Source organism: Aedes aegypti, chromosome 3 (genome assembly GCF_002204515.2).
Source record: "Aedes aegypti strain LVP_AGWG chromosome 3, AaegL5.0 Primary Assembly, whole genome shotgun sequence".
In the NCBI taxonomy this organism is placed as follows: Eukaryota; Metazoa; Arthropoda; class Insecta; order Diptera; family Culicidae; genus Aedes; species Aedes aegypti.
This window is the reverse complement of record NC_035109.1, coordinates 124,486,536-124,509,112: the sequence shown is the minus strand read 5'-3', so window position 1 is coordinate 124,509,112 and position 22,577 is coordinate 124,486,536. Positions and strand designations below refer to the sequence as shown.

General features: G+C 37.2%; 1 protein-coding gene across 1 annotated transcript; it reads right to left on the bottom strand.

Moving 5' to 3' along the window:
• Window positions 1-1,214: 1,214 nt before the first annotated feature.
• LOC5575781 (pyridoxine-5'-phosphate oxidase) lies at window positions 1,215-2,690 on the bottom strand. The gene is made up of 4 exons (XM_001662155.2): window positions 2,513-2,690; window positions 2,159-2,315; window positions 1,803-1,902; window positions 1,215-1,739 (listed from the first exon to the last, which is right to left on the bottom strand). Exons 1-4 carry the CDS (start codon window positions 2,556-2,558, stop codon window positions 1,317-1,319), a joined length of 726 nt encoding a protein of 241 aa, XP_001662205.1. The 5' UTR covers window positions 2,559-2,690; the 3' UTR covers window positions 1,215-1,316.
• Between the last annotated feature and the right edge of the window lie 19,887 nt (window positions 2,691-22,577).

Here is a 22,577-nt window from a genome sequence, read left to right as displayed (position 1 = left end):
CAGTGAGCTTCAAATGTGTTTAGAGTCGGTTAAGACCAAATCAATCGTAGAAGGGTTTCTAGAAGAGGAAAAACAATGGTACATTTCTGGCGTTACTTCCCAACTGGGACCGAGCTTGCTTATCAGCTTAGTGTTCTTATGAGCACTTCCACAGTTATTAACTGAGAGCTTTCTCTGCCAATGACCATTTTTGCATTCGTATAACGTGTGGCAGGTACGAAGATACTCTATGCCCAGGGAAGTCGAGAAAATTTCCAAACCGAAAAGATCCTTGACCGGTGGGATTCGAAACCACGACCCTCAGCTTGGTCGATCATAACGATAAACAAAAATGTTTAGATCTCTTATGAATTTGGATCCAGGTTTCAAATAACTTTCAGTAATCACTGCTATGTGTATGTTATTAGCTGTTAGTAAATTAAACAGCTCGTCTTCGTTACCGGTAAAGAACGAGTATTCCAATTTAAATAGTTAAAAATATTCGGATCCGTTAGTGAAACGTAATCCGATAACAATTTTATAAATAAAAAAATCTTATTTCCCGGGCAATCCATCTCGAGATTCGAAACCCTAGTCCTATATATTCTGAAGTAATATATTCGTTGTCCATTATGAGCAGCCTTTGACTAACTGAATTAAATTGTCTATTTGAAAACAAAGGAATGTTGACCCAGCTACAATCGGCTCTCCGCATCCCGGTATCGAAGGGACCATTGATATAGGGAGACATCCGAACGAAGAACAATTTTTTAATGAATACGAGTTTCCGTTACAAGCAAAGTAATAAACAAAAAAAGATTTATATATTTGGGCCACATCACATTGGTATCTATTCAAAATCCTTTCTTAGCCACACAAAACCTTCTAGGCCTTCCTTAGCTGAGTGGTAAGAGTCCACGGCTACAAAGCAAAACCATGCTGAAGGTTTCTGGGTTCGATTACCGGTCGGTCCAGGATCTTTTCGCAATGGAAATTTCCTTGACTTCCCTGGGCATAGAGTAGCATTGTACCTGCCACACAAATATACGAATGCGAAAATGGCAACATTGACAAAGAAAGCTCTCAATAATTAACTCTGGAAGTGCACAAAAGAACACTAAGCTGGGAAGCAGGCTCTGTCCCAGTGACGACGTTATGCAAAGAATAAGAAGAGGAAGAAGTCTTCTTGTAGAGGGCTTGAAGACATTATCAATAATTCAAAAAAAAAAAGATGCTTCAAATAGAGTTTCAACAGTGTATTCATTATAAACAACAACATTATAAGTGTTGAATCAACAAGTGCATTAAATGCAGCAATAGCACATCAATACTCCGTCTCACGGAGCCAATCTATCATAAAACCAACCACTTTCTCCCTGATGCAACACTTCTCCGTCAACCGTTTCGCCACCCTTCAACTTCTGCCGGAATCGAATACGGTCATGCAACCTGTTGGTCTGTCCCTGCCAAAACTCTATCGTGCTCGGCCGCACCAAGTATCCACCCCAGTTGGGCAGGGGAACCACTCCTTCCGGTCCCAACTCATCCTTGATGGCTTGCTCCTTTTGGTCCAGATACTCGCGGCTCGGAATCGCTTGGCTCTGGGGACTCGCCAAGGCACCGATTTGACTGGCACGGGGACGCTGATGAAAGTAGGCTTCCGACTCTTCGCGGGATATTTTCTCCGCCGAACCTTCGATGCGAACAGATCGTCTCAGGGGCAACCAGTAGAACGTGAGGGCCACGTTGGGGTTTTCAGCCTGAAAAATGAGAAATTATAGGGTAAGAAACGTATGTAACATTCTAGTTTTTAAATGGCTTACAATTTCAGCTGCTTTGCGACTTCCGTAGTTGGTAAAAAAGGTGAAACCCTGGTCGGTGATGTCTTTTAACAACACAAACCGTGCTGACGGAATAGCATCCCTATATAAGATAATGAGACCATTAGTTGAGACACAATCTTATCAGTCTATACGAATTAACAATTCATCCTGAATACATAACATTTTTGCGTTTTTTTTTCAATATGAAAAGATAAAAATAATACAGGTTATTAAGATAATTCTTTAAAGAATTGGTTAAAAAACGCATTGGTGAAGAAAAATTCTGCTAGATAATTTTCTAATAGTTAAACAGTTTTAGTAATGCGCTCAGCTTCATGAAATCTGCTTCTACTTACTTTGTTGCTGTTGCCAGGCACATTGCATTTGGCTCAATGATCTCCGATGTATTGCATGCCTCGTCGAACCATTTTCGAAATAGACTAAATGGTTCCTTCACCTGGATGCTGGATTCATGGAAAATGTCCTTCTTTTCCTTATATTTTATTCGTAAAGCTAGAAAAAAATAAATTGTCAAAATGAATAAGTATGCATTTTAATGTTGAGATTCAGTGTCTTCTGGAATGTTCTTTAAAGTGATATTGTATTTGTTACTTAACAATGCTTAAGTTTTATACAATTACTATCTTGCTGTCCTAACATTTTCAATTGATATTAATCGGATTTAATTTAATCACACAAACAGTACTTACCAGCTATATCGACAGTGGACATTCTGCGAGCAATGTTCAATATCATTCAGATAGTAGCACCGGTGAAACTAAACAGAACAAAATCAACATCAATCTCCTATAGTCACCCAACCAGGTAAAGCCCTCGAACTTCAGCTTATATTCAAGAGAGACGAAAAGAAGAGAAAGGATGATAACAGATAGCTGGATGACGTTTCTAATTGGAATTGCATATCATTTCGATGGCAACTCAATCCACATAGGGATCGTTCAAATATTACGTAACGCCACAGAGGGAGGCAGGGGGTCTTACATGGTGTTACAGTCCATACAAAAATTTAAAATTGTCCAAACAAAAGCTGTTACGTGGGGAAGGGAGGGGGACTAAAATTATCATATTTTGCGTTACGTAATATTTGAATGAACCCATAGCAAGAAATTTTATACAATTCACTCACATCGACAGCGAACTTGAATGCAAGTTTTAGTCCCAGTCATGCTGTGGGCTGAAAAGAGTGTTGGTGGCAAAATATAATTGTTTTCGAAATTCACAAATAAAATTGATACTAAAATAGCACCTACTGTAGGTTGTTTTGTGACGAATTTACAATTTGTTGAGCAATGCTCGAAATAGCTTATTTTTATAATTATGACTTTATTTTAGTATATTCTCGCATAACTTCTGATCTCGCCCTAAAAGCCATTGGTAACCATGTGTGTAGCTCATTATTTCTGAGCATTTGAATAGATTTTCATGTTATTTTACAACGCTATGGGGAAGAAAGGATCATTATCTACCTGCCCGTGATGTTGGTTTGGATGCTTATTCTTTCATTTGCTCAGAAACAACGAGCTACACACGTGGCTACCAATGGCTTTTAGGGCGTTATCTCAGAGTATGCGAGTATTGTTCTATTTTTTGTATTATGAACCAATATATAAGATTTATATTAGACACTATGACATTTTGATTCACATAATGACAGCTCATCACGAACTAATATTTGCCGAGGGGCGATTCAAAAGTGATTTCCATATTAACAATGAGCGTTTTAAAAATAGGGAGTCGATGCCGGTTATGGACCCTTTGCGTATTATGGACCTCCTACACTGCCCATAACTGCATATTTGTAACATTCGACAAAAGTAGGCATTGAGTAAATGGAACATTAACTGAGCATTTTATGGCAGTATGAGAGAAAACTAAAATTTCCAAAAATTACCAGGAATTCAAAAGAGCTTATTTGAGGTTGATATTTTGTACAACTGATATCGCATACTAGGTGAATAGTCAGAAAATGATTCTGATAGAAATTTCATTGCTATTACATTACAAGGCTCATTTATAATCTCAGTGTGACTGTTATGCGGTTATTATTACCAATGTGGCAAAACAACTTGGTATTTTTTTCCAATTTTCTAGAACAATCTCACAGATTTCAGTAAGTTGATCGAAAGTATTTATCATTTGATGACTCTCCATGGTATTAACTCCAATTTGTCAAAAATGTCGAATGTGACTGTTATGCAGTTATGGGCAGTACAGAAAAACATAAAATTAACACTTCCTTAGCCGAGTGGTTAGAGATGGTACACAAATTATGTCACGCTAAATTTTGACTTTTTCGACCACCTCCCCCCCCCCTTTGTCACGTTTTTTTGTATGAGACCCAGAGCCGTAGCGTGGCTTCATGGCGCCCTTGGCGAACCTCCATTTCAGCGCCCCTTAATAAAGCTCAGCAAAAAAAAAAATCTGAGCGATTTCTACGAGAATTTTTATGAAAATCCTCAAAAGTGTCATAAAAGGTCATATTATTTCCTTGAGATCAGAACATATTAAATTATTGACTAAATTTCCTGCAAGAAAAAATGAGTATTCTTTTATTTTTTAATGAAAATTTTCTGAGTACTTTTAAATAATATCAGAAAGATGGATTGACAAATTCCTTCGACAAATTCCGAAGAAATATAGAGTTCATACAGCTAAGAACAAATGTACAGTTTCTACTAGATGTTTCAAACAAAATTTGTAAATTTTGGTGAAATGCAAATTTTTAAAAAAATTCTCCTGTACATGCCGGACCATTTGCTTTCAAGCAGAGTTTTAAAACTTTTCGCTCTGAATAACTGGAAAGAAATTTGGAGCTTAAGCCAGAAATACAACTCGAAAGCCATAGCAATCCTTTACAAAATTATGATTCTTAAACAAAGACTAACCTCATAATAGTAATAGAAAAATTGTTATATTTTCTGAGATATGATAGGATGGTTTAGATTCTTTGGACATTTATAGAAATATCATTTTTCAGGAAATTCATAGAGAAAGCAAAGAAAATTCTCTAGGATTTAAAAGCAAATATTTTTATTTGAAATTTTGCGTAGATTTAGTCAAGACATTATTTAAAAGTTTTATTGCAAAACTGCTGTTTGTAAATCAATAAAAAAAATATTTGAAACATTTCGAAGAGTTTTCAATTTACTTTCAAGGAATTGCTATTACCATTGAAATTGAAAGCATTCTTCACAGTGAGATATCGAAAAATGTAAATATTCGCAAAAAATCTGTTTTTTGTTACAAGAACTTTTACGGTGGAAGAGAAGGTGAACATGGAAAATGTCAATCATGCATACTTCTTGAAAGGTGATCAAATATTAACAATAATGTCAATGAAGAAGTCTAAATAGTTACATTCAACTTTTCCACCGCATTTTTTTTAAACCAAACGAGTTTCAGCTAGTGTAGAACATGTTTACGGTTATCTATATAAATAAAAATGAAATGATGTTTGTATGTCACGAAATGGCTTGCGAACGGGTCAACGGATTTGAATGATTTTTTCTCTGTTTTGTTCGTCAAGGGTTCCAACGAGTTTGTGTGTATAAAAATCCCAGGATATTCACCGGGAACGTTGAAAAAACGAGAGTGCACGGAACTGTCATTTTGTATGGGACGATCCATAGCGTTTTTCAACACTTGATGGCAAGACGAAGTTTGCTGGGAACACTAGTTAAAAATATATTACAAATTCTAGAATTATGTCTGGTGTGAGAATTTTCGTCTAGGTATCAAAATCAGTTTACAAAATAATTAGAGTTATGAAAAAATTACGCAACATTATATCAGAATGACGCCTAGAATTATATGAAAGACCGATCAAGATAAAGCAAGAGCCTGCTGCTTAGAATCTTGTATTTGATTCTGTGAGAATCTTGCCCAATTTTCTGTTGAAAATCTGCCCATAATTACGTGGATCCCACTCAGGATAATCTTAGATTCATGTTCAGTATTCTGTGAAATATTTCTCGAAATTTTACTAAAAAAACGAGTGATCGAAACATACAGTCTAACTTTCAGTATACATACACATCTGAATGATACAAATCTTTGTTTCTTCTCATTAACAAACTAAATTTATGTGTATTTATTAGAACTTCAAACTTTTAAAATATATATAGGAATGAACAATATCTTTTGAAATACTTATTGCATATTTTGTTAATCCCTCTACCGGCAGTTTCATTTTTTACCCCAAAAAAACATATTCAAATCGCGATAACTTTTTTGTTTCTTGGTATTTTTGCACCAGTTTTTCACAAGCTCTCAAAAATCTCTTCTAGTTTTAGAATATGTGTCGATATTGATTATCGGTCATCTGGAATCGGAGATATTCCAAAATTCCTTGGGGGACCGACGCCTAGCCATAACCCACGTGAATATCTAAGGCTACAGAATTTTTATCGCATTCGGGTATTCACTTCATGGGACAATACATTAATGTGAGTATGTTGTGAAAAAATGAAGCAATTTGGTGAAGCCCTCTTTGAGTAATGAGCATTTATGTTTCTGGTACCACGCTGGCCAAATGAAGATCTTGAAAACTTCAAAAAACCTCATACCGTAATTTTCATATTTCTCCAAGAATACTGACCGATTTGCATGATTTTTTCAGAGTAGCTTCTTATTAGCTGACAATGTATAGCCCACATTTTATTTTTTTGATAAATTGATCAAAAACAAAATGGCCGCCAAAGACATTTTGTATGGAAAATGTCGGTCCCTCAAGGAATATTGGAATATCTTCAAAACCAGATCATCAATGATTAATATTGACATGGATTCTTAAACTAGAAGAGTTGTTTGAGAACTTGTGAAAAATAGTGCAAAAATACCCAGTAACAAAAAAGTTATCACGATTTAAATATTTTTTTGCGGTTCAAAATGAAGCTGCCGGTAGTGGGGTTAAAGCCTTTCAAAACCTGTTTTGTATGTTTCTTTATTATGTCCTTTTTTTTTTTTTTTTTTTTTGAATTGCTACTAATAATAAGCCCTAATCTAATATGCACCTTTGAGAATTGTCCCAAGTGATTCGCGCATTTTGGCGCCCCCTTCAGGCTGGCGCCCTTGGCGGGTGCCAACCTGGCCAACCGCACGCTACGGCACTGATGAGACCTTCGAAAATTTTGTAAGGCTTGTCACGCTTGGCTTGACCCCCCCCCCTCGGAGCGTGACGTAATTTGTGCATGACCCCTTAGCGTCTGCGGCTACAAAGCAAAGCAATGCTGAAGGTTCTTCTTCATCTTCTTTCTGGTATAACGTCCCCACTCGGACAGAGCCTGCTTCTCAGCTTAATGTTCTTATGAGCACTTCCACAGTTATTGACTGAGAGCTTACTGTGCCAATGACCATTTTTGCATGCGTGTATCGTGTGGCAAGTACGAAGATACTCTATGCCCTGGGAAGTCAAGAAAATTTCCAACCCGAAAAGATCTTCGACCGATGGGATTCGAACCCACGACCCTCAGCTTGGTCTTGCTGAATAGCTGCGCGTTTACCTCTGCGGATATTTGGGCCCCCCATGCTGAAGGTATCTGGGTTCGATTCCCGGTCAGTCCAGGATCTTTTCGTAAAGGAAATTTCCTCGACTTCCCTGGGCATAGAGTATCATCGTACCTGCCACACGATATACGAATGCGAAAATGGCAATTTTGGCAAAGAAAGCTCTCAGTTAATAACTGTGGGAGTGCTCATAAGAACACAAGGCTGAGAAGCAGGCTCTGTCCCAGTGAGGACGTTAATGCCAAAAAGAAGAAGAACGCTTAAAGCAGAATCATTCCTATGAAAATTCATCGGGGGAATTTCGATTGCATTGTTTGTCAGCAGTTTCAGACAAAATATTAGGTTTGAAACGCATAAATACTGATATTTAAACAGTTTTTTTATGTTTTATAGGTGTAATATGTCATTTTTATGTTTCATAGGTGTACTATGAAGTAAAGACATTGAACTTGTTGTTAGAGTCCACAAAACGTATTTCTGAGACATCATTGCGGAAAAGCGTCGAGAATGAATTTTAACTACTAAGCGGTCCATTACTAGCATTGAAACCCTAATTCTCTTCTCTTGTTCAATGTCTCACGTAGCTTCGAAATGCATAACACGTTGATACCCAATTGAGTTACGTTTCTCTGATGAATCCACATGGAAAATGAATGCTTCTTGAATGCTCGTTCTTCCATGGTCATTGTAAGTCAGTCAAGTAAATTTCTGAAAGCTAGGCATAATTTGTAGCCTAAGACGTTTGTGGACAATGTGGGTTATCCAAGAATTTCCTGAATCTACGAGCACAATTTGTTAGCAAAGAACTCAATACATGAATTCTATTGGGGCGATTAACCTTCGCCTGCGATAACCCTGTTCCGTAGATGGCTCCTCGACACTCGGAATTTAGTTATTTCTGGGGACCTTCACCGGTCGTTTTAACTGGGTCACAGGCCATCAAAATTCTTGGACCACTCAAAAACTACACACGCGACATTTATTTAAGGATGGTTTACAAATGCACTAAATTTATTCAAGACAAAACTGGACATTTATTTACTTTGATTCTAACATTTACCATGCCCACACAGTTACGGATCACCCACAGTGACGGATCACTTTGGCTAGAGTTTTCAATCCCGGAAACATTTCCCGGGAATTGAGATTTCCCGGGATTCCCGTTTCCCGGGTAATGATTTTCTGTTTCCCGGGATTCCCGTATTTCCCGGGATTTCTGTAGTTCCCGGGAAGCTCTATTTAAATACAGAATGGACCATGTATATTCAGTTAAAAACTATCGCACATTTTACTTTTCATATCATACCAAACAATGTCCTCACTAGAAGAGATACGATGTGTTTGTGAGTTAAAATATTGGTGAAAACCAACCGAAAAAAGGAAAAAAAAACGGGATGTATTTCCCTGACATCTTATAGGTGATTTCTACATGGCTTACTTCACTGCCTTCTGGTTGGCAATATAACGTTTACCGGGACAACTTGTTGGCAATACTTACAATATAAAACAATTTTCGAATAATCTATTTCATGATTTGAGTAGAATTATAAAGTTTTCACTTGTTTGATTTTTATTTTAGTTTTGTAATGATTTATTAAATGTTGTTTGAACTTCATACATAAATTTTTGCTTAATTTTATAAACTTTTTTGTTAAGAAGCCTAGCAAAAAACGAAGCAAATATTTTTGGAGGAACATAAATAGGGTTTCAATGCTAGTAATGGACCCTTTAGTAGCTGAAATTCAATCTCGACGCTTTTCCGCAATGATATCTCAGATGCATATACGTTTTGTGGAGCCTAACAACAAGTTCAATGTTTTTTCTTCATAGTACGCCCATGAAACATACCAAATCATTCGATTTTTCCAGCGAAATATGCATTTGGAAAACTGTTGTCCGAATGCCTATTATGGACCCTCCCGGGGTCCATAATAGGAATGTTTACAAATTTGACGTTTCGTATTATGGACCCTCCATTTGATTCCCATGTAATCCGGCTCGCTGCCGGATTATGGACCTGTAGTGTCGGGGTTAACTGGGTTATGTATTAGTATTCATCACTACAAGACAACACAAATACACCCAAGGGAAAGGTATGCTAAACAAAGAGAATAAAGTAAGGAGAACTAGAGTTGAGTAGACTACCGATCGAAGCACACGTGTTTTCTTTGCGAGCAACCGATATCACAGTTTTTGTCGACGAGGTGAAAAGTTTGATAAAGTGATTCAGTACCGAAATTCTTTAACCATTCCAAAAAAGTGGAAAAAAGTAAAAAAAGAAGGTGAGTGTTATTAAATCAAAAGAAAAGATCTTGAATTCCTCGTGAAGATAAGTGTACCACGATGAGGAAAGTGAGATGATGGTGGATGCATTCGAGCCATGAAATTATTGAAAAAAAATATGAAGCGGAAGAAAATAATCTATCTACAGAAATAGCTAATTACTGTGAATGTGAAAACGTTCGAAATTGGATTTAGAATTGTCTGAACACAGTGGCGTGAAAAAAAATATGGCGTCACGCACGAGAGATTTAAGCTGAGCTTGCCGTGAGTATGTATGAGTGAGAGGTGAATTATTGAAATGAATATCCGACGCGGCTCGGTTTCTGTGTGAAGGCGAAAGAGCAGTGCGACGTTAGACTTCGTTATATACTCATTGGATTGGTGGCTATGGGCTTCGCAGTTATGTTTTATTGAGAAAATTCGATGGTGGGCGAAAAAAAAGAGTTGAACCATTCGGTTGGCAAAGGGGTGTCTATGGATGTTCGTAACAGAGTGAAAAAAAAAAAATTGAAAGGCTTAAAAGGAAATATCATGTGCGATGTGATTTTGGATTGGCAACTGGGTGCCGATAGCGTTTCACAACTATGTGTGAGATAGAGAAAAGCAGCAGAATGCTAGAGCAAGAGGTGTTATGTACATTGATACTCTGGTTGGCAACTGGGTGCCGATAGAGTTTCACAACTGTGTGTGATAGAGAGAAAGCAGCAGAGTGCTAGAGAAAAAGGCGTTATGTACATGGATACTTCGGTTCGGCAACTGGGTGCCGATTGTGGCTCACAACTGTGTGTGATAGAGAGAAAAGCAACAGAGTGCTAGAGGAAGAGGTATCATGTACGTTAATATTTCGAATGGCAACTGTGTGCCGATAGGCTGTCGCAACTGTGTGCGTAGAAGATAAAGCAACTGGGTGCTATTGGAAATAACGCAGGAGCTAAAAACGTGGTGGGTCTGAGGACTCTCAGCTTTCTGCGTATAGGTTTCTACATGGACACGTGATGGTTACGTCACATTAACGGTGAGCTGCAGTTATGTTATAGTTGTTACTCAGAGGTTTGGTGCACATAGAACTATACCAGTGACGAAGCAGGGGAGTAAGTGAGAGTTGTAAAAAAGGGTACGCATTAGTGTGGAAACGTATTGGTTTATGAGCATTAGTAAGTACAATGTTTACAAAGGTATGAAAGGCAAAAGTAAATAAGAAAAATGTCGTTATAATGGTGGATTTTAATGGATTTCGAGAAATTGATGTGGAAAATGAGATAATACTGGTTAATGATCGATTATCACGGAGGTGTTCAGACTCTCAGTTTGGCAGAATCTTAAGGTAGGTAATAATAACAAAAGAAAAATACTGGAAATTATGTTGAGTAGTTCAAAACATGCATGTGAACTATTCGGGGTCAATAAGTATGTATTTGGGAATGTGTATTATGGGAAGGAATAGAAATAATAATAATAATAAAATGCATCCATTCATCCATCCACGAGATCTTCATTATTTTAAATAGTAGAAACGAAAATTAAAAAAAGAAAATTGAAATTCTTTAGGATGGAATCAGCAAGACGCGTGCGATCGTTTGAGATACTAGCAGATAGATCTCGGCTACCGGTAGAATGGCAGAAATGGAAACGCGAGTTGGAACGTTACTTTGATGCTTGCGGAATATCATCTCAGTGGGAGAAAAGATCCCAAATGTTACATTTGGCTGGCCCAGATCTTCAAGAGATTTTCGACCATTTGCCGGGGGTTGAAGAAGTTCCACTCGTAGTACGTGATCCTCCTTACTACGATGTTGCGGTTCGAAAACTCGATGAACATTTCGAGCCCATGCGTCGTCGAAATTATGAGCGACACTTGTTCCGTCAAATTGAACAGAAACCTGACGAAAGATTTGCTGATTTTGTTTTGAGGCTCAGAATACAGGCAAAACGTTGCGAATTCGATCGTTTTGATAAGCGAGAAACAGAAGACAGATTGATTGAACAAATTGTGGAGACTTGCAGATCAAAAGATCTACGCCGACACATTCTGGCAAAAGACATGACTCTGGACGAAATAGTAACACTGGGGACCACTTTGGCCGATGTCCAACAGCAAATGAATGAACTGGATCGTTCACATGGCGAAATAAAACATCAGTTGGATGTTGTGAATCGGGTGATTCGGCGTCCGCAGTTGTCAAAGCCCAAATTTCAGTCCGAGTTCCGATCTACAAATTCGACGAAATGGACCAACAGATCTTGCTTTGCTTGTGGAAGGAAGGGTCATTTGAAAGGTGATAACATCTGCAAAGCCAAGAATGCTAAGTGCCTCAAATGTGGCGAACTGGGGCACTTTATGAACCGTTGTTTGAAACGCACCGCCGGAAGCGATAACGCAACTTCGAGAACAAAGCGGATTAGACTTATTGAAGAGGTTGAGCCAGAGAACCAGAAAGAAGAAGCCATTTTCTACGCTATGGGGAAAAATACCTTCGATTTCGTTATAGGAGGAGTCAAAATTGCGATGGTCATTGACTCAGGTGCCGACGCCAATATAATTGAAGAGGCAACCTGGGAGCAGGCAAAAGCGGCGGGCATAAAAACAACAGGAATATCGTCGGTTGTAGATCGGAAGCTAATGGCGTATGCTACCAAACTGCCCATGCAAATAAATTGTATGTTCTGGGCAGAGATTAAGGCTGGCGACAACAAGACTTTGACGAAATTCTATGTGGTTCAAAATGGTCAACAAAACTTACTGGGACATGCAACAGCCAAGGAACTGAAAGTTTTTAAAAGTGGGATTCGATGTAGCATCAGTGACAGAGAGGCCGGCAATCTTTCCGAAGATCAAAGGAATAGTGGTAGAAATTCCGATCGACCGAAAGGTTCAGCCAGTTCGCCAATCGTATCGCCGTGCACCATTCGCTCTTGAGGAGAAAATACACGACAAGCTAGAATACTTGCTAGACAGGGACATTATCGAGAAAGTAAACGAGCCTTCTGCGTGGGTCTCCCCGGTAGTACCGATTCTTAAGGAGTCTGGGGAGATAAGGCTTTGCGTAGATATACGTCGTGCCAACCAAGCGGTACTCCGGGAATCACACCCACTTCCGGTTATTGAGGAGCTATTGGCTGGTGTGGATGGCGCAGTTAAGTTTTCAAAACTCGATGTAAAGGACGCATACCACCAACTTGAAATATCAGAGGATTCTCGCGTGATCACAACATTCATAACGAAATATGGATTGTTCAGGTAAAGCTTCGTAATTTCTAAAACCCTTTTAACCTTATGGAAAATAAACGATCACTCTAACTTGTGGAATTTTGTTTTCAAACTCAGATATAAACGGCTGATGTTCGGCATCAGTTGTGCGCCAGAGGCCTTCCAGAAAGTTATGGATACACTAGTAGCGGGGTTAGAAGGGGTTATAGTGTACCTCGATGACGCAATGGTTTGGGGAAGTACTCAAGCACAGCACGATTTTCGTCTTAAGTGTCTCTTAGAACGTTTCAAAGAATATAACGTGCTGCTAAATGAGGACAAGTGCCTGTATAACGTGGATGAGTTGGAATTTCTAGGTCACTACTTGTCGGCTGCAGGAGTAAAACCAACAGAAAGTCGGGTTAGGGCAGTAGAACAATTCCGCCGGCCTGGAAATACCGCTGAGCTGAGAAGTTTCCTGGGACTCATTACCTATGTAGGGAGATTCATACCTCATCTAGCATCAAAAACAGATTCGTTGCGGGCGTTGCTAAAGAAGGAAAATAAATTTCAGTGGACTTCGGCTCAACAACAGGCATTTGAAGACATTAAGCATGCCGTGTCAAACATCAGCCATTTGGGATTTTTCAATCCTAAAAACAAAACTGTCTTGATAGCGGATGCAAGTCCATATGGTCTAGGAGCAGTTTTGATGCAAGAGGATGCAAACAAACAAGGACGAATCATTGCTTATGCCAGCAAGTCGTTATCAGACCTTGAACGGAAATATTTCCAGACCGAAAGGGAGGCTCTAGCGTTGGTTTGGGCGGTTGATCGTTTTAAGCTGTATCTGCAAGGTATCAAATTTGATTTAGTCACCGATTGCAAACCGCTACAATTCCTGTTCAGTCCCAGATCGAAACCGTGCGCCAGACTAGAACGGTGGATAATGCGTTTGCAATCATATTCATATAGGATTGTTTATCAACCAGGACCGATGAATGTAGCTGACGCACTATCGAGGCTGCCGGTAGCGCAAGAGGTAGTAGGAACCTTTGATCCTGAAAATGAAAATTTCGTTCGAATGCTAGCTATTACGTCAGCACCGGTGGCTATCACGCTACAGGAAATTCAGGAAGAATCAAGCAGAGATGAGCAGATCCAGGATGTTATAAAAGCACTAGAGCACGGAGTATGGACAGAAAACGCCAAACCTTTCAAGGCATATGAAACCGAACTATGTGCTTCATCAGAAGTACTGTTACGAGGAGAGAGGATAATCATTCCGGAGAAGATGCGCCGTAGAACGCTGGAGCTCGCACATGAAGGGCATCCGGGCATGGTGGTCATGAAGAGACGTCTACGGCAAAAGGTCTGGTGGCCAGGTTTGGATGCTGAAGTCGAAAAATTTGTCAAAACTTGCAGAGATTGTACTTTGGTATCGAATGCCTTTGCGCCGGAACCATTAATTCGTACAGCGATGCCGGAAAAGCCCTGGGTGCATATAGCTGTAGATTTTATGGGTCCATTGCCTTCAGGCCATAACTTGTTGGTTATAGTGGATTATTATAGCCGTTTTGTTGAGGTCATTGTAATGAAAGAGATTTCTGCAAAAAGTACTATTCTAGCATTACATGAGACGTTCTGCCGATATGGAATTCCGGTGACGATGAAATCTGACAATGGGCCTCAGTTCGTAAGCGAAGCAGTACAAGAGTTCTGTAGGGAATATGGCATCGAACATCGGAAAACAACTCCTTATTGGCCACAGGCCAATGGAGAGGTGGAAAGAGCAAACAGAGCGCTCAAGAAACGTCTGCAGATAAGCCAAACATCAAAGTCTGACTGGAGGTGGGATTTACGAATGTATTTGTTAATGTATAACTCAACCCCACATTCGACTACTGGAGTAGCCCCGTCAGCGCTTATGTTCGGAAGAGTCCTTAGAGACAAGCTGCCGGGATTTCCATCAGCGGGCATGAAGTCGATAGAAGAAGTTCTTGACAGAGATCGCCAGAAGAAATTGAAAGAAGCAGAGTACGCGAACATCAAACGTAAAGCTAAGCCGAATCCTCTGAGGGAAGGAGAGATAGTCGTGGCAAAGAGAATATGTAAGGAAAATAAGTTGGCGTCAAACTTCAACCCGGAAGAACTTATTGTGGTTGGAAGATCAGGACCAGACGTCACACTGAAGTCGAAGGAAACGGGAAAAATCTTCCATAGAAATGTCAGCCACTTGAAGCCGATAGTTCCGCGTAATCAAGGCACCATAGATAACGCAGTGCCGCACAAGGTCAACAAAAATGAAACAGAAGCGCGACAAGAGCAGGAGCCGAAGCATGATAACGCAGTCCAAAATCAAGTATCAAAAAGTATGGATCGCCCTCGCCGAGAGACGAAGAGACCGGACTACCTGGATGACTATCTTGTGCGTGCAGTACAAGACCGTTGAGGAAGGGTGGAGATGTAGTGTCGGGGTTAACTGGGTTATGTATTAGTATTCATCACTACAAGACAACACAAATACACCCAAGGGAAAGGTATGCTAAACAAAGAGAATAAAGTAAGGAGAACTAGAGTTGAGTAGACTACCGATCGAAGCACACGTGTTTTCTTTGCGAGCAACCGATATCACAGGACCCACCTGCAAATGCGTATTATGGACCCTCTTGTGTGGTTTTATTTACAAAACTGTTTAAATATCTGTATTTATGCGTCTCAAATCAAATATTGTGCCTGAAACAGCTAACTAACAATGCAATCGAATTTCCCCCGGTGGATTTTCATAGGAATAAGGTTGCTTTGAGTGTTAATTTTATGTTTTTCTGTAGGGGGTCCATAAAACGCAAAGGGTCCATAACCGGCAACGACTCCCTAAATGGATCATTAAAATAACCAAAACGGCCGCTATGGAAAGCATAGATAGCGCCACCGTAGCCTTGTGTGTTTGACAGAACAGCCATGCTGTCACAATGTTAAATCCCATATACAGTGATGCCTTTGTTTTGATGCGGCGAGCACTTGCAAAAACTACATTCAATGATCCATTACTCATAAAAAGAGAGAACCAATCGTGCAAATGCAATGGGTTAAAATAAAACATACATAAAATAAGACATTATTTCAAAAAAACTTCATCAAATTAGCATAACTTTTACGTTTTAAGAATTTCCCGGGATCCCGGGAATTCCCGGGAAATGATAATTTTATTTCCCGTTTCCCGGGAAGTCAATTCCCGGGAAAATTAAAAACTCTAACTTTGGCGTTCAACATCGGATAACTCACTCAAAACATAAACGTTGACACAGGTGGTAAAATTCAAATGTTATAGCATAAAACATGCTCGTTCGCTTCGATTTAGTGTGAATTCATCTTTTGAAAACATTTTTCTTGATTGTTTTAAAGTAATTCCAACGGCAGGATTTTATTTGATGAGTGCTCTTCAGGATATTTCTCAATTCAATACCCTAAGAGCCCTACGTGTTTTTCCTCTTCGAGAAATCCATCTACGATTGATTTGGTCTTAACCGACTCTAGACATCTTTGTAGCCAATTAGTTACTCATGCTAATTTTGATTCTGAGCATTTCCCTGTTACATTTCATATATCCCGTGAAGCGATTCTCAATCCTATCAGCCCCACTTTCAATTATTTTCGAGCTGACTGGAATATATATATGAAAGATATATTGATTCTAATCTTGGTGTTAACATTTTTTAACAAACTAATTTGATATTGACAATGCTCTTGAAACTTTAACAAATTCCATCTTTGAAGCTAGGAGCATTGCAATTCTAAAATGTGATGTAAAATTTGAATCCGTGATTATAGACGATGATCTTAAACTCTTGATCCGTCTTAAAAACGTGAGGAGAAGGTAATTTCAACGCATTCGTAATTCTGCCATGAAGATTATATCGAAGGATTTGCAGAAAAGAAACCAAAAAACGTTTTTCAAAATTAAAAAACAAAAATTTTGAAAATAAAATTTCTCAATTGGACCTTGGCTCTAAGCCCTTTTGGAAATTGTCTAACATTAAAAAAAATCTCAGAAGCCAATACCCGGCATTGAAAGAGGAAAACAAATTATTACTAACCAATTGCGAAGAAGCTCATAAACTTGCTGTAGAGACACCAAAACACGTCTGATTTCAATGGTGTTCTGAATAACAATCTTTTATTCCAAACCTCTTATGTCACTCTCAACATCCATGGCCTACTCTTAACAGTACGATACTACATCTCTCCTTTTTTCTATAATTATAAAATAATTTAATCTTATGCATAGACCTGAGATTATAAACTAGTGAATAAGGTGAACTTTTTTTCTTTGATATAAAACTTATTACGGATGTTTGATGGTACGACCGTGTTGAGCAAATCATCCACGAGGTCTTCATTCTTGTACTGTTGTTGTCTGTATGCTATTGTAAGTATCCCGCTACACGATCTCTTGTCCCTAAATAAAAGGAAATCAATTAGTAAAAACATATCATCAATATTTACAGTATCGATACGTCATCATTTATACTTAGCTTCATTCAGATACCTTTCTCTCCTCTTTAATCGCTAAATGATGTGCCCTTTTTTTCAATTATTACCGATTGAACTTTTGTTTCCATTGAAATAAACATTTTTCTTGCCCATTTTTCATTCTTGAAAATCGTTTGTCGTATAACAGTATTTTCCAAAATTTCTTCAAATATTTCGCACATAAACTACGAGAAATGTATAAAACATATAAAATTAAAGTTTAAACGCATTTTATGTAAAGTTTCCTTTTGCATTTTTTTTTTCATGTTCCCTTTTTTATGGAAAATTTAGATGTACTTATCGTACATTTTATATCTCATGAACAACAGGACAGCCAGAAGGACTGACATGAATCTTATTCTGCAGACTGAATCTTTGTATTTCCTTTGCATAACTTTACAAATTTCTATTTTTCCAAGAAATTGACCAAATGATACGTTTTCAAGTTCTTTTCCAGAAATGGACCAGAATTATTTAATTCTCTTCATTTCTTAAGAAGAAGTAGACCAGAATCATCAAAAATGTTCTCTTTACTCTCTGCTAGTGGACTAATAGTGAATTGGAAATTCGGTATTATTTTCCTTTATATATATTATTATGACTATTTCGAATCGCTCCACTTCTATGTTTTTTTCACAGAAACGGACCAGGATTTTTTTCTTCTTCGTTTCAAATGGAGAAGTTTTCCATGTTCTCTCGAACATTTTTTTTTTTCAAGAAACGGACCGGATGATATGTGTTATTCCTACTGTATAGATTTTAACAGGACCGAATTTTCACATTCTCCCTACGTTCTTTTTCCAGAAATGGACCAGGATTATCTTTTCCTCTTCATTTCTTATGGAGAAGTAGACCAGAATCATTCTAGATGTTCTCTTTACTCTCTACATATTGACTAAGAGCGGGCCGGACGATTTATGTTATTCCTTCATTTCTTTCTAGAAATGGACCGAATTTTCATAAACTCCCTACGTTCTTGTTACAGAAACGGACCAGGTTTTCTATCCTCTTCGTTTCTTTTGGAGAAGTAGACTGGAATTACTTTTAGTATTCCCTTTACTCTCTACTATATTTTTACAATCTGTAAATCCTTTCATTTCACACTAGAAATGGACAGAATTGTTTCATCTGCCTTCCTCTCATTTGCAGATACTAACAAGGGCTCTAGTACCTTTGTAGACCGCGATTACTTTACGAGTTCTTCTCATCTATATTTGATTAATGTATGTATGTTTATTTATTTTTAATGATAAGGGGCTGTCCATTAATTATGTAAGGGTTTATGGGGGGAGGGGGGGTTTGGGATTTCTTACGCGCCATACAATTTATTTTTAATTTTCATACAAAAAATCTTACCATGGGGGGAGGGGGGGTTGAAAAACCCTGAAAATTGTCTTACGTAATTAATGGATCGCCCCTAACCTATTAATTTTAAACTTTTTACAAGGTCAAGGAAGCATTATTCATTATAATTTTCAATCTATACTTGCATCTGTACTAGCTCCAAGTTTTTTTTATATGATTATGATTTACATATCTTTCATCTTTGAGCTGTTTTCTTCTTAAGCTTGGATGTAACATGCATTTTAACACCTATTTTCAAATAAAATTTCAAACTTTGGAATCCTGCTTTAAAATTAAAATACCACATATATTTTCTGCGTATGCTAACAATTAAATAAATTGTTTATTACTGCATTGAAAATTGTACATCTGATCTATGAAACATGAATTATAGGAAGTTTTGTACCGATCAAAGTTTTAAATGGGAATAACCATATAAAAGTAACGTTAAAACAATAAATATGACAATTTTTAATTATCAAGAAACATAGGCAATTTCTTCCGACTTAGGCTAGAAACTTTTGACTGGAGTGGGAATCGAACTCAAATGTCTTGGCATCAATATTACGCCTCGAAGAGTAAAATGTCACAAATGATCTCATTCAAAATTTAATTTAATGTTTTGATTGCTCTATCTTTTCTTGTTTTTATAGTTGTGCGGTAATATACAATTATGGTAGATTTCTTATAATTCATTTAATGTTCAAATCAGAAATATATTGTTTTTATTACACCCTTATATCAACTCTCCGAATCATCATAAATATTAAAAGCATGTCAATGTTAATAGTATAACAGAAATAACCTCACCGTTACCAATCTTTTCATTTCTATACTTGCGACAAATTTCTATGAGCTAAGTCTGGTATATTTGTTTTTCATTCTTAGTTTTCAATATAAATATGTGTTTTTCAAAAAATAATCTTTTGTTTTTCATCGAATAAACAGCAGTTGATAATCATAATATGAATTTTCTAAATTCAAATTTACACAAAATCGCTATTTTTACAATCCGTTCAACAAACCAATGCTTATTAATTTATAACTGTGTTTATACAGCATTGTATGCATCCTAATACGAAATACTCTACTCAGGCTACCAAAGTTCAGACCTGTAGTGCTTGTGCTGGATATGAATGTGGATATTGTTTCATTCACTAAGCAGTGTGGTTAATGTATCCAACATGTGATGAAAAGTAGTGTATTCAATATTGGAAATATGGCTTCCCTATCCTTCACTCACAGCCGCAAAATGATTGCAATTACAGTTATGTAAAATTTTGATATACGGGTAGTATCTGTTATTTACTGTTATTTTGCACCTTCATATTAAAATCATGAAGAGCTCACTATTTTTTTTTTTATTGACTCATTAAGAAGTTCTCCAAATAAGTATCAACTAGAATTCAATGCATTTAATCGGTTCATTCCAATTGATTCCCGTTTATTTATACTGGCTGGAACATGGTTGTCACTTGTCTTAATTTTGAATTTAACATTTAATGACTTTTACCGGAAGCTTTAATTGTTTTTTTCTCCTCCTTTTTTTCTAAATATTTTGAAACAATCTCGATAACGTCCTTTTCTGACAGTTTAGTGTATTTTTTATAGTTTTAGAATTTTGCTAAAATAAAACTCAATTAGTAAACTCTAGTTGAAAATAATACTTGTTAGAAAATATTATTGATTATATTTAATATCCACTTGCAAACAATCTTTCAATAACCATTTTATAGTACAATCAATCAGTACAAAAAACAGTTTTGAGAATTATTCTCGTAAATTTAAATCTTTGCAAACAATTCTTATAAACACGCTACCTTCATGGCGTCATCTTGCAATGTATATCCAAAGTATTGTCATATTTACCATTCCAAATCGTGCCCTTCATCCAATTTGGTTCCTGTCTGATGCGCCTTGCCGGTACTGTGAAAGATTTGAATCTGACTCCACGTTGCATTTGTTTCCGGCTTTCATGTCTCCATAACTTCGACCCAAATAATCAATACAGAGTCTTAACCGGGCATATCTTACTGTTCTTTTCCTCCTTTTTGAAACTATTTTACTCTCGTCGCCAATGTAGAGACACCAAAACACGTCTGATTTCAATGGTGTTCTAAATAACAATCTTTTATTCCAAACCTCTTATGTCACTCTCAACATCCATGGCCTACTCTTAACAGTACGATACTACACTTGCTATGCAGTTTGAAAGCGCACACAATTTTAATTTAGGACTTACTAGTCCAATTGAAAATCAAGTTACTCAGGACTTGCCTGTGAGACTGATTTGGAAGAAGTGTGAACTATTATTAATCAATTCAAAAATATGAAAGCTCCTGGCGATGATGGAATTTTCTACATCCTCATCAATAAACTTCCAGAAAGTAGCTAATAATTTTTAGTTGATATATTTAACAAATGTTTTCTATTAGTATATTTTCCTGACAAATGGAAAAAAGCTAGGGTTTTTCCAATTTTAAAACCAGACAAAAATCCTGCAGAAGCTTCTAGCTTCGTCCTATCAGTTTGCTCTCCTCCATCAGTAAACTTTTTGAAAAGGTCATTTTGAACAGAATGATGGTCCACATAAACGAAAATTCAATTTTTGCCAATGAACACGGTACCAAAAATAATGTGATTTACGTCTTTTGGGATGCACATAAAAGAAGCGAGCCGAATGACTTAAATTTGTGTCGAGTTTCAAATACGTTAGTGTCTGATTCGGCAAATGTCGATCACAGTTCCATCGTTTTCACGTCCTTTAACATTTAAAATTACATTTTTTGTTCAATACATCTTCAAGGACACGTTTTTGTGCCGTTCCATCACTTACATCATGTGTCATTCAGTCATAACCAGAATTACGTCCAGAGTAATTTTCATTATTTTTAAGAGTGAACAGTTCGGCTTCCGCCATGGACATTCGACCACTCATCAACTTTTACGTGTAACAAATTTGATCCGTTACAACAAATCTGAAGGCTATTCTACTGGTCTTGCTCTTCTAGACATAGAAAAAGCATTCGACAGTGTTTGGCATGAAGGTTTGATCGTAAAATTAAAACATTTTAATTTTCCAACATACATTGTAAGAAGAATTCAAAGTTATCTGTCAAATCGTACACTTCAGGTTAATAATCAGAACTCCAGAAAGACTTCCTGTAAGAGCTGGTGTTCCCCAAGGCAACATTTTGGGTCCAACATTATACAATATTTTCACATCTGACTTACCTAAGTTACCTCAGGGATGTCAAAAATCTTTGTTTACGGATGACACAGACCTCTCCGCCAAAGGACGAAGCCTGCGTGTTATCTGTAGTCGATTGCAAAAAAGTTTGGATATATTTTCTTCATACTTGTAAAAACGGAAGATTTCTCCTAATGCTACCAAAACTCAATTAATAAAAATCCCACATAAACCAAAAGCTCTTTATTTGAATCCTTAAAGCAGACATTTTATGACATGATTTTTAAGCTTCCTTCCTGGTATAGTACCAATGAGTTACTTAGATAATCCAATGTTGAAACATTGGAATAAATGTCAAAAAAAAAAATAATAATTTCAGGCAAAAATTGTTACAATCTTCTATTGCCACGATTAATGCGTTATACATTTAGGTTAAGTTAGGTTAAGTAAATTGAGAACGTGTTTTTTTTTCTCTTATAAGCAGGCGAAATGAACTCACCTGTAAAAAATCTGAACTGCTACGGCAGATGAAGTGTAATATGTTGTTACCAGAATGTTAATAAAATCTTAAATTTGTTTTACCAAATTAGGATGATAGTATTGTCTAACACAGAACAACTAGATATAAGAAATGAATGTAATGTCTGGAATGATACTAATAAAGAAATTAAAAAAAATAGCTTTGGAAATATTTCAGAGTTTGAAATGTTGA

Coding starts and splice junctions, on each gene's coding strand:
- LOC5575781 (XM_001662155.2), bottom strand. CDS start 2,558: ATGATATTGAACATTGCTCGCAGAATGTCCACTGTCGATATAGCTG. Junction 1,903..2,158: donor TGCCTGGCAACAGCAACAAA/GTAAGTAGAAGC, acceptor TATCTTATATAG/GGATGCTATTCCGTCAGCAC. Junction 1,740..1,802: donor GTCGCAAAGCAGCTGAAATT/GTAAGCCATTTA, acceptor CTCATTTTTCAG/GCTGAAAACCCCAACGTGGC.